This window comes from Gavialis gangeticus, unplaced genomic scaffold (genome assembly GCF_001723915.1).
Source record: "Gavialis gangeticus isolate Ggan-Ray unplaced genomic scaffold, GavGan_comp1, whole genome shotgun sequence".
Classification (NCBI taxonomy): domain Eukaryota; kingdom Metazoa; phylum Chordata; order Crocodylia; family Gavialidae; genus Gavialis; species Gavialis gangeticus.
The window spans coordinates 12,507,409-12,520,730 of NW_017729001.1; the positions used below are offsets into that span (position 1 = coordinate 12,507,409).

Here is a 13,322-nt window from a genome sequence, read left to right on the forward strand (position 1 = left end):
ACCCAAGCAGCGACCATCTTCACAGCTGCATGGTATGTGAAATGTGTCAAGGCAGGCTCCTTTTCCAGCAAAGAAAACAGTTTCCCTGCTTAAAATATGCACCCTAATTTTTATTTATTTTTCTGGGGGGGAGAGGGGCTCGGTTTTAGGGGAAAAGGTATATGTTGTATGTGAGACAATGTGCTAGTCTCAATTCTGTGAAGTGGAACAGTTTTAAAAGCTGGCATTAGGAGAAGGAAAAAGCCAAGAAAGATATTCTTCCAAAACAGGGAATTTTAATCTTCAGTTTCCTGTCTCTTGTTTCATCTAATTCTTTTGCTCTTCATTGAAGCAGAAAAGTAGTTTTTTCAAAAGGAAAAAACTCGCCTCCAAACCCACAAATCTGTTACTTTTTGTGCTTAAAGATCCAGCTTTACAGCAACAATATAGGTAGTTCTTGCCCTAATACTCATGCAAATATTGTTTCATGATGCAATTGAATATCTGGGTACTGAAGACGCAATAGAACCAATGCATAATGAGCCAGTCCATGGAACTCGCTACCAAAATATATTGAGGAAAAGAGGTTAGTAGCATTCAAAAGAAGGACTCGCCATTTATTAAGAAAAATTTGCACATCCACAGAAATACTAGCTAGATGGAAGATGGGTAAAAGATATATACCCGCCCTGCTTAATGCTATACCAATCAGCGTGTCTCTGAGATCAGGCAGAAAATTTCTGCAAGTGCAGCTGCTACATAATTGTCCATGATGTGAGTTTTACATCTTCCTCTGGGGCATCTTAAGTAGGCTACTGATTTAATGGGACCTTTGATTTAATCCCGGGTGAACCATAATCCCTCATCACAAAACAGAAAACAAAACCACAGGAGAGAATAAGCCATCCCAAAAAGATAAACTGGCAAGCAGTTCTAGGGCTGGGCTGTGCCCTCAGAAGGTGCTAGGGGGTGCTGTGGGTGATTATCTCTTTCAGGGAATGCTAGAGTGGTCCAGGCTGGAAGATTCCCCATGGCTGATGCCTTGGACCTCAGTGGAAGAGGTGAGGCTCCTTCATAAAATGCTTTTGAACAAGGGGAAAAATGAGCCTCTAAGAAGGTTTCAAAAGGATGCTATGTCCAATTTAATGGATGGTACTACTGCATGCCATTCAATTTGCTGCCTTGTGGAAGGACAGAGATGACAAAAGGTGGAATGTCAGTCCTAACCACAGCACCTTTACTTATAAAAACAGGTGGGACTTGACTGGGACCCCATTACCTCATTGCTTCTTTATGGATTCCCATGTAAAGAAATTTAAGAGCAGTTTCAGGTGAAGCAACTTCAAATACTAAAGCATATGCTGATTTAACATAGAATATTTGAAAGCAGGCTATTCTGTCACAGGGTATAAAGGGGATTTACTATGAGTGTATTGCTTTGTACTGCCCTTGGTTTAAGGTTTCCACTCAATGACACGGATGGCAATTTTTGCTGCTCTTATCACAGCCTCGCTGGGGTCATTCAGTTGCTTTTGAAACAAGCCCACATGGTTCAGTAGTGTCTTGCGACCCTCAGGTGCCTCAGCCAGTGTGGTCAGGGCTTTGATTGCATTCAGGCGAACCTTGCTGGTTTCACTGTTAACCAGCTTCAGTAAAGGTGGGATGGCATCTGCACCCAGGGCTGCATATTTCCCTGAACAAAACAGAAATGGGCTTAGATTATATTACAGAATACAATCAGATAAACAGCTAATGAGCCAAGATCCATTAATAAAGAGCCAGAATTGTGGGCTATGGATAGACCTTCCACTGTAATTTTTGGCTCCTGATTTTTAACACTTCTAAGTCTGAAAGCTCAGAGCTGAGGATTTTGGTTCAGGCTCATCTCTACTGAAGACCATAGAAATCATCCATTAGTAAGAGAGTGACGGAGTTACTTTAGTCCTCTCTCTGCTTTTCATGTTTGTTTGTTTTTTCACTTTAAAATAAATCACTTAGATCTAAAAAAGACACCAAATGATAGGCTACTGTGTTCCTCTGGGAGAGTACCCTAAGGAACACCATGCGTTCTTTTCTTTTTTTAAGAGACTTTAAATACTTGGAGCCACTCCTGTGTCAACTTTCAAAGCAAGGAGGACATTTGCAGAGGAGGGCTGGAGCACAATTGCTGTTATTAAGAATTCTCGTATGTCCAATTACACATTCATCACCCTGAAAATTTGCCGCTAGCATTTTCAGAGTCATGTGTCTGACTTTGCCAAGAACTTCTTCTGCATTTCTCCAATTCTCACTCTTCCCCTGGGTGTTAGGGAGGAAAAATCCTCTTTCACCACACATGGAAACTACGGGGAAATAACAGGAAGCTTATTAATTCTGATTCTCAGCTGGGGACTGTGAGTTTAGGGCAGCCTCTGGGGGTGGGGACTCCTTTGGACAGACTACTAACAGACCTTACTGCTTCCCTCCTCCCTGTTGAAGGAGGATGGCACTAAACACATTCCCCTCTGCCAGGGTAAAACCTTTGTGGGTGCAGGGACTAGCACCACAACAGGAGCTAGTGGAGTGAATCACAGTTCAGTTATGCTTTAATATAGACACAAGGGAGAGAGCAAGGTACCTCAGGGATGGACTTAATGGACTGCCCTGCTTTTGCTAGTTTCTGCAGTAACTTTTGCATTATCCAAACCTCACATTTTTTTTTTTCTTTTTTGATCTAGTTTAGAAAGTGATGAGCTAAAATATCAGCTCATCAAATGGCTTGTGCTGGTAGCTGCACAAGGAAATAGCCCTAGCTGGGGCTGTCTTTCTCTTTCCCTTACCTTGGGTTGTAATGGTGGCATTTGTCAGTGTTCCTGCTGCATTGGCGCAGACCTCAGGGTGTGAGTCTTCTAACAGTTTGACCAGCACTGGGATAACCTCTTCACTCCACACGGTGTTTTTTCCTTCCAGAGGGACACTGAGGATGAAGCAATGTTAGTTTGCTTTCTGTGTCACTGTCAGTGGCTTCCTTTAGGAGATGGCCAGAGTGATAATGCAGAACCTCTTCTATTCCATTTGGAGTAAATGTTTGCTGAATGTTAGGGGCACTTTAAATACCCAGGCCTCAGTTACAAACCAGAGAGGGACACAACTGTTTGCTGCAGGGGGTTACTGTTAAATGTAAGTGGAGTTGTTTTGGTGACATCAGCACTGTCATGAGACTGGGTTTTTTGGACTTCCCAAAGCCAGCTGCATCAAAAACTCAGCTGTTGGATGTTCAGACTGTTTTTCTTAAAGAGCACCCAACTATAGATGGTGCTTTACAGGTTATACTAGGTCTCTGTTGTGCTCTGGACTGCAGGCTAATTCTTGCATGTGATAGAAAAAACATCTGCTGTAAACATAATCCATGAGTGGTGATTTTTAAGACTTAAAAGGAGATGCTTGGTATGCTACTGGGTACTCTTTCATTAAGAAGGACATACTATATTATAGCTAATTGCTCAGGTTCTGTATGGGCTCAGTGTAGCTCAATATTTTTTATACACATCAGTGACCTATGTGTGGACCTACACCTGCACAGCACTATGCCATTAATAACAGCTTCTACTTATATTGTATATTTCATCCTGAAAGACTCTAAAGTGCTTTGCAAACTTCACTGATATATACATAGACCATTTTGCCCGCTGCTGAAATGCAGCCACCCCTGTGGTGAAACACAGCAACCATTTAACAGTACCTTATAACTGATACTGTATAATAGTCTGCTAGACTATGAAAAATTCTTTATCCAGTACATTTAGGTAGGCAGAAAATAATTACCAGGGCTCTTATTGTAATATTCTTTTAGGAAAAAAATATTAATGTAATTACAAGTGGACAGATCTTTGGTTTTACCTAACATCTATACAAAATGCTATGTCTAGTAGCTATGCACCAGACTGGGGCATAACTTCACTACTAACAAGGGGCAGGTGTGGGGGAAAAGCACCATCTATGGAGTTGCCAGCATAATTTTCTAGGACAGCTAAATCATCTCTGGAGGTGTGACAAGTTTAAAGTAAGACATGGCAAGGACTCCAACTAGCTCCCAAGATTTGGTCAGTAGTTACTAGTTAGGCACTGTCTGGGGACAGTCCTTTCCTTCCCTCACCTGATTACCAACAGGACACGGGCAGCTTTGCTTCTGATGGCCACTGATTCATGAGTGAGCCTGTCCTTCAGAACGGGAACAGCACCAGCCATCAGAGCTGAGAAAGCATCTACAAGCAGGCAGTTGGCGAGTGTGTCCAATATGAGTTCCTGGATTTCATCCAGCTCGGTTTTCAGTTTATGTACAAGCGAGGGAACCAAACCGTTTTCTACTATGCCAGCAGCACCTGCAGGAGTAGACAGGAAGGGACACAAAGTGCTAATGCATTTAATGCTTCTATCAACACTCATAAATTGGCTACCGAGATTAAAATTTATTCCTCTTCAGCAGAGTGCTGTTGGGAGACAGAGACGGTTGTGACTGTGGAATCCTCAAACAGCTATTTCTGCATCAGTCCCTCAGTATTTACTAAGGACATTTCACCTCTTTTTCTGTTTGCAACCTGTAAGCAGCTTGCAATTTTCTCCACTGTATCCAACAGTGCTGTGCCCTTCTACTCTGTTCTCTGTGTGACATATGCAAGGAGAGCCCCACAAATGCTCTACACGCAGGGTGTTCACACCATTTCCTACAATGACTTCAGCTGGGGGAGACTCAAACTGTGTTGCTCTGATCCTCCCAATATCCACCACTGCAGTATTCCTCCGTACAATGACTCTTGCTGAGAGATTACAGGATTGCAATAGCTCTGATCCTCACCATTCCCACATGAAGAGATGCTCAGTAAAGTTGTGAAATAAGAATCTATGAGCCCTCATAGCCAGTTCTAATATCAAACTCTACTATTTTTCCTGGGAGAGACTAAGGTTTGAGAATTATTCCTTGCAATAATATATAGAGGGGGAAATGGAATTTGTGCTTCCCAAAAGAGAGTCCTTCTGGCCTATTTCTTTGTGTAAGCAGGGCTATGGAGTAGCTGTAGTATGCCCAGCAAGTTCAGTCTCTGCCACTGGCCAAGTGGCTGACTTAAAGTGTTCCATTTCTTATGCAATACTAAGCCAACATTGAGACAGCATTGCCATGGAAAAGCAGAAAGCAGAAGAGAACACATTGTCCACAAGTAACGATGTAAAAACAAAATCCTCGGCTGTCTGGTTGCTAAGACCAATTCTTCGGTTGCTAAGAGAAATGTTGCTCCATTTGAAGTGATTCATATATGGTTGGATAAGGAAATTTGGTGTATGAGAGAGAACAGGGTTTCTTCCAAGCAATTTCCCCAGTCGGGGAATAGTTGAACCTTTAACTCAAATACAGGCAGGGGAAGGGATTTTAACAATCTTTGGTAACTCCTGGGAAAAAATTCTGCAAGTTTGCAGGCTGAAAAATGTGGCCTAATCTATGTATAGCACAGAATAAGCCCTACTCTATAGCAGAGGTTTCGCTGACATTGAGTAATTTCTTATGTCATTAGCTTGCTGGGTTTTACTTGCCTAATGCAGACGCAATGACAAATGCTAGAGTGATGGCGTAAGAGCTTTTACTATCTGTGTGACATTTGGAAAGCAGATGCTGTGAGAATATAAAACAGTAAAAAATAAAAAGGAAATTAGATCCATAAAAATCATGCTTGCAAGCCAAAACTAAGTGATGCTGTAAGGTAAGGCTAGCATATTGTGTCACTGTTTTCTCACTCCTGCTTATATTCTCTCTCTAACATCAGGTATGGGTGAGTCACTGGAGGGGGGAGTGATGTTTGAAGGCAGGATATGCAACTGGCCATAATTTTTCATTTTTTCAACTTTAATCTAGTTTTATTTTTGTTTCCCTTTTCAAGCATGAAGGGTAATAAACCCCCATGGACCAGATGCTGGCATGAGGCTCCATCTCATTGTGTGTGGCTCTGAAGGGGCCAATAGAATGGTTGGCTGCCCTAATGGGGTGGCTAGAGATTCCCCTGGTGGATGACATAAAGCCCAATCGTATGACACTGTCATTTACTCATGGTTCATTTCCATGGGGGCTGTGTTGGAGAAAAGGCAGCGGATGATGAAGGTGCAGCTGAAAGCAGCCAAGGACACCTGAATGGCACAATGGTCTCTAGAGAGCGACTTCTACAAAGGTAACTGAAAGTCAACCTTAGGTTGCTCAAGATTACACTTAGGGCTGATCCAGCCACGTTTTCCTACAAGTTAGTCTCAGGAATCTGCTTCCTTATGTTGTGAAGTCCTTTTGAAGTAGGTTACATAGCATAAGTTTTTTTCAGGGTCGGCCTTTCAAAACCAGCTTCCAGCCTCTAAACCCGCTTCCGCAGTTCTTCCTGTGAAAAATCTGCATGTGTGACCATTGGCACATGAGGCACGGATCCCCAGACTGATTACATGAACAGCTCCTGGTAGCTGCCCCTGCAGGTATGTTATACAAATCACTGTATGTGCCATGCCTAGCGTACAATTTCAGAGCAGGATCGGGAGGCAGGAGAAAGTTTAGCCAGCAATCTGATGGTCACTGCAGCAGCTCCTTGCTTCCTATAGAGTTGCTGTGCTAGCTGTTCTGTGATATTTTCAAACAGAAAACATATTTGGACATCTTGACCTTAAAGTAATTTCATTTGTTCCAGATAAGATACCATACTGAATGCACAATACAAAAATAAATAGAAGTAATGAGGAACTGAAGTTAAAAGCTCCACACGCCTCACCCTTTCAGGCTCTGCCTGTAGTTTTAATTCACGGCTGTCCTGCTCTTCCCCAGGCAAGGGTCACAGTCTAAGCATTAACCTTTCATAAGACAAACATGCTTCTCATATACTAGAGCTGAGGCTCTGGTATTAGCCAAGAAAAGATCATTCCATTTTTGTTTTCCTTCTGTCTGTTACTATGCCTGCCTATACTCTCTCCCCCTGTCCTCTCAGATAAGACTGTTTTCCATTAATCTTTTTCTGCAAAGCAGCTTATTAGTTCTTTCTCCAAATATTTGCTATGCATCTCTCTCTGCTTTTTATCCACCACCTTCATTTTAATTTTTCTCTCCTTTTCACTCCTTTTTTGTGGTTTGCTACCTTCAAGATCTGGGGTCTACCATTTCTTCTTCTTGCAGCTATCTAGAGGCATCTTTTGCTACATCTCAACATTTGTGCTCTGTGTCTTTCTGTTTAGATCCTTCGCTTCTCACCTCTGCACGTTATATTGATCTCTTCATCCACACTGCACCATTTCCACTGGCCCTTGAGTTTTCTTCTATCAGTTAATGTTTATTGACTTCATCTAACTCAGTCATCTCTTAGCCCCTCTATTTTTCCTCATGCTGCCTTACTGTTGGTGATGGTCCCTCTTATTGCACTTCTGAGAGCAAATGTATGTCACAGCCATTTGGTTCCTTCCAGTTCCAGAGATCTGGCTAGGGATTGTAAGCAGCATCCTATTTATACCATGCCAATAAATAGTAGTTATTTAAATAGCTCTGTGATTTCTACTACGAGGTATTTTAGAATATTGCCTTTGCCTGATTAATTGACACTTCTTTTATGCAAAGACTTTGGAATACTTCGTTTCTAACAGTCATCTGCTGTGCCCCTGTGTTCTGTCTCAATAGGGGTCTAGACTTGGCCCCAAGACTTTTCTACGTGGCATCCAAAACCATGCAGCTTGATAGGCATGTTACCATGTTAGTAGAGGCACTTCCACAATTATAAATGCGGTCTAGGAAGATGGACTGGTCCATCAGCTCAAAAGTTTCACTGAAGTCAAATAAGGTGGGGGCAGAGAAACTGCTAACAGCAGTTAAAAAAAAAAAAGAGTAATTTATGGTGAGAGTGAGAGATTAAAAGAACAGGAAAAAGGAACAAAAAGTAATTGGTGGAGAGTTGTAGAGGAGATGCTTGCAAAATTCCAGCAATTTTAGGCTGGAAGGGAAGGTAAGCAGTCTTCATCCAACATCCTATACTGCTTAGAAGTGCAGTGGCATCCCATGAGGACTCAGTCTTCCACTGAAATAGTGTTACTTCACAGGTGAGTAGCCTGGTGCCACAGCAGAAATGTGATTTGTCCTGTGTAACACATACAGTGGGAGCAGCGCAACGGAGAGGAAAACAGTGCTGTAAAATGCAAGTTGTTGCCTTTGCAATTGCATAGTTAACATTAGTATTGATCTGTTTTTCCTGTGAACTTGTGTTCTTCCCTTGGGCTGCTCTCTATCTCAGCACTCATCTCCTCCCCCTCATAGCCCCCTGGCTATTCCCATACTCTTTTTTTTCCCTGTCGCTTTTTTTAAAATAGACTCAAAGAGGAGTTGCCATTTGCTCTGTTCTCTTAATATAGCTGCAGGTCAGATAAACAAATGAAATTTTGTACAGGAATAAAGAACCATTTACTAAAAATAACAGTATTTTCTTAATTACCTAAAGCAATTACATTACATCGTGTACCCTTTTGCTTACAAATGTCAGGTTTTAAATCAAAGTCTTTTTGACAAAGATGCTATTTTTAATGAGAAGCCTGTGCAAAGCCATGGTTAGTCCGTATCCTACAGTATAATGCAAATGTTAAAGCAAATGGTACAATCTTAACACCAATTCTATATATTATAACAGTACAAGTTTCCTTTGCTTTATGTGGGTTCTGTTCATTCGTTATATGTGAGGTAAATTCACTCTTATGTGATCGGTGTGGTGGAAGCCCGCAGTTAGCTGCTTTGTGCGGTGCATTGTGGGAGTGACACACACCAAAATATAGTCTCCTGTGGGGATCTGTGCTCCTCGCTTGTTGTCTGTGACACATGTTTCTGTAGTTGCCATCCCCATTATGCTAGTGCCCTGTGCTTGTGTGTAGTCTTCTGTTGGTGAGTACCAAAATTATCTTGTAAAAGTGGTAGAAATGGATCTGGGGGTCAGTACCGTTGAGGTCTTGTAATGTATCCCTATTTGTTACATTGTAAAGTTGGTTCCCTTTATGCAACTTCGAATTATGCATCATGTTCTAGGAAGGCATGTACAACATAAAGTGAGAGAAATCTGTATTTGCTAACATAACTGACAGTAGTTTGATGAGTATGCATTTAAAATCCCTCTCAACCTGGAGAAGGACAGAAAACTGAGAGGAACCAGAACCATCAACAAGCAGAATGAAGGGTATTGCTGTACTTTGCAGCCTGCAACAGTCCTCATAGTGGCACAATCTAGTATTGGCAATCTCCTGTAGACAGCAGTTGAAAAAGTCCAACATGGGAGGCCACCAGCTGCTGGAAGCATTTAAAGGAACCTGTAATAAAGCCTCAAACTTTGGCAGCAACTCTTTTTTGCAGCGTAACCAATAGGAGTTGTCAGTACTGCAACCTCAAGTTTTTGTTAGCAACAGCATTCTAGGTTAGGTCTAACTTTTTGAGACAACAGTGTGAGTGACAGCAAGGATTACATGCATACAGTAGCTTAATGCTACTCCAGTGTTTTCTTTCTGCAAGCCATGGCATACCTTCCACTGTAACATCTGATTCATCTATGCTTAGCTTTCCCAATGTTTAGTCTTTAGACTCTGGGAAGAATTTTGGACTGTCAGTCTGCACAAAAATTTGAGAACCCTGTGGGACCTAATGTAGTTTTAGGATTACAAATGTAGAGCCCTTCAAGTTCCCAGCACCAAGCCTGGGTCAGTGGGTAGGTTATGGATAAGAGTACTTTTGACCTTAGCTAAAAATCCACTTCCTGCACCCTTCAACCATCCACTGAGCTATGTGGGATCATCTTATTGAAGAGAAGGACTCTGGATCCTAGCCTGGGAATGTTAAACTAATTCTCCTGTTTCAATGTACCCCTACATCCAAATGTTCTCTTTCAATAAAATGTGCTTAAAAAGGAGAGCTCCCAGCATCTCCAAAAACACATATAGGAAAAAAGAGCATCTTGTGTGTGAAATGTCTGCCAGGCAGAAAGGAATATGTCTGTTCAAGTAATTTGGGGCCTCTTAGAGAACAGTGGGAGTGCTGGCGGCAAGCATCTAGCTAAAATACTAAATGGGGAAACAGTGCCTTTAAAAATGGAAAGTGTTTCCCTTATTTCTCTTTGTTGGGTAAACAATATAAGTCCTGAGGCTTTTGGAATTGCCCATGTTTTTAATTCCTTGTAACATTTAATTTAAACCAGGTCTGCAGGCCTGCAAAGATGAGAAAAGGTCTTCACTTGTCACTTTGACCATGACAAAGCTAAATAAAATACCTCTTAATTCTGAGAGGCATTCTGGGGTTTGGTCTTGCTCTTGTTGTAGTCCATGTGAATTTTGCCAAGATTCAAAACCTCAGGGTAGCTTGTGTATGAAACACAGAATAGGAAGTAAAACTATAATTTTATACCATGTAACACTATACCATTGTAGAACAATTGTTATCTTGTATAAATGTCAAAAGGAAAAACTTGTGGTGAAATTCTATATAAAGCCTCAAAAATGCCAGGACTGCCCTAGCACTTAGCATAGAAGAAGGCTTGGCCTGGGAGCCAAGCAACTCCTGATTCTTGACGAGGAATGAAAGAGACTCCTATGACATATGTGATCATTTGTTTTTGTTTTTCAAATCCATGCTCTTGGGCATGGACAAAAACTCAGGGAAATTATCATATCAAAGAACTGAGGAAAATATTTAGCACAGAGACTAAAACCAATACAGCTGCACTAGCTGCTTCATTCAGTTAGAAATCCAAAAGGGGCAGAGTTCCAAAACTGAAAAAAAAATGTTAACATGTAATTTTGGGAATAAATAATAATTGTCCATGATATTCTGCTCGAAAGTTAATGGGCTTAAGCTTCTAAGTCACTTAGGCTTTGTACGGCAGGGAGGAGTAATGCTTAAATAACAAACATCGAAACCACAATGTCTGTCACAAGGCAATGTCTCTGGAACCTCTGGGGAAGAATGAGTCGGAGGGGCCCTAGGCCGGCATTTAAAGAAGAGAATTGTCTCCATGAAAAATAGATCTTGGATTATGTCTTTATGTAGAAATTACATACTGGATTATACTGATGATCTGTTCAGACCAGGACTCTCTCTGACAGTGGCCAATTTCTAGGTGCTTCAGAGAAAGGCATAAACAAACCATGGTAGAAAATCATAAACCATGCTTTCTGTGGAAATTTTTTTCCAGCCCTATCAGGCAGCAGGTGGCTTATGCCCTGAAAAATAAGCATTTATATTCTTCCTGACAATGTTTTTTTACCTTGTCTAAAGTAACTTTAGATACTTCCATCATCCATACAACTATCTAGGCCCTTGTCGAATCCTTCCAATATCTTGACCACATTAATATAAATTTGATGATGAAAATTAGGAAATTTTCCAGGTCTTATTCTATGACAGAATAATTTAATTTTTCTTTTGTTCAGAGAAAATGATGTCATTTAGTGTTAAGGCTTGGCTTCCTTATTTGGGATAATTCATTTACTAACTGAAATGCGATCTTCAAATGCATTGAACTCTCTCTACTGTGAAGGTTTTTTCCAAAAACATGAAGGAAGAAAAAAGATCTGACATTTCTACTGCTTGCTCTGAAGAGCTGCAATCAAATGATGCAGAGGGAATTAGTCTTCTGATTACTAGTCTCCAGGAGCTGTGTACCAGACACGAGATATCAACAAATTTCAGATCTCGCAGATCTCCTGTCATTCCTCAAGTCAGTAAGGGAGTCATACACGTATAGGGTGACTCATGCAACAGCTTGCCATAAAAGGCACTGATGACATCATAGCTTCCACAAATACCTGGCAAGATGTATTCAAGTCATTTAGAGAAAGGAAAGCTAATTCAGTGGGTATAAAAAAGTGAACATGTTCATAAGAGAATTTGTATTGATTCAGGTGTCTGTGCAAGTGCTAATATAAATAGTGGATTTTATACCTCCCTAAGTATGCATGCACATAGATCAAGAGCCCTGAAAATACTTAACGGTTACTATAAACAGGCTTCCGTCAAATCCAACCAATTTACTTTGACCTGCCTCAGTAACCTAGCTTTCTCTGAATCTGATTGTGGTGGGTATTTTTGTTCAAATGTTTGTATTATATTCTTCAGCAGATTTTCATAATATATTGTTGATATTCCTCATTAAACTATTTATTTTCTAACAATTATGGAAAGTCCTAAACCTGACTCCTGTAACATAAAGTTGCTTTTTCATTTCTCTAGCTGTAAAACCAAGAATCTAGAGATTGCCTTGGAAACTTGAACAATGATTTTAACCTCAGATTTAAGCACTGACATCCTAAAATGTGTTGTTTAAAAAAGTGTGGGGAGGGGACACACACTTTTGTTATCTGCTGGCAAAGTGATTTTTGTGATCAATAGGGTCTGTAAGTATATTCAATGATTATTTACAGCAGAGTAGTAAGATCAGTGCTCCATTGTGCTAGGCACTGTAAAAGCACATCATAAGAGACAGTCTGTTCCCCAAAATTAAATAGAAAAAGCAGACAGAAGATGCCTGGGAGGGGAAAGAAAAATATAGAGGCAAATGATTGTTTGACGTCATGCATCAGGTCAATGGAAATAAACACAGTCCAGTGCCATATCTGCTAGACCAGCCAAGGTCCTATAGCACCCCAGGATGCTGTGAGATCCTTTGGAGAGTGCTGCAAAGTGTGAGGAGATAAATTAATAAGTGCAGGCTTAGGCTTGTCCCTGCCTGGTTGATCCCCCACCCACACCACTGCCTGGCTCCTATCAAGGAAGAAAGCACTGCAGTACATAAATTAGTTTTTGAAACGGGATGCCCTTGAATTCACAAAGTTAGGGAAGGGTGCTTTGAGTCCAAAAAGGTTGAAAACTACTGACACTACCTTACAAGATTGTGCCTTGTCTATTTGATATTGCATACTTGGTACATGTATACAATGCTCTTATCACAAATCCTGTTCATCCTTACCTGCAATCTATTTCTGGAAGGATACAGCACAATTCTATAGATAGTTCTATGTCCCTATTATCAGATGCACCTTTTTTCAAAATCCTGATTGAGGACTGAAATGTTGTGTGCTTGGTCTTAATCCAAAAGAGTGTGTGTGTGTGTGTGTGCATGTGTGCATGTATTCATGCACATGTGTGAACTTCAATTACATTTAATAAACATGTTTTGAGCTGTTTTTTTGAGTACAGGAAAGGGTGTTTTTCAGATATTAAGAATTTTCTAAGGTAACGTTCACAATGTCTACAACTGTGCTTTTAATTTGGAATTTTAAGCAGATAGTGAAATATTTGTGATAAAATATGGTCTGATGGAATTTTTGTCCAGTCC

At 40.8% G+C, this 13,322-nt stretch overlaps 1 protein-coding gene across 1 annotated transcript in view; it reads right to left on the reverse strand.

Annotated features, from left to right (window-relative positions):
• Positions 1–570: 570 nt before the first annotated feature.
• RSPH14 (radial spoke head 14 homolog) overlaps positions 571–13,322 on the reverse strand; it is a 282,158-nt gene continuing 269,406 nt past the window's right edge. The window contains exons 4-6 of the mRNA XM_019506857.1: positions 4,115–4,340; positions 2,799–2,935; positions 571–1,672 (exon numbers count right to left, since the gene is read on the reverse strand). Coding sequence (XP_019362402.1) covers positions 1,434–1,672; positions 2,799–2,935; positions 4,115–4,340 — 602 coding nt within the window. The 3' untranslated portion in view covers positions 571–1,433. The remainder of the gene's footprint in view (positions 1,673–2,798; positions 2,936–4,114; positions 4,341–13,322) is intronic.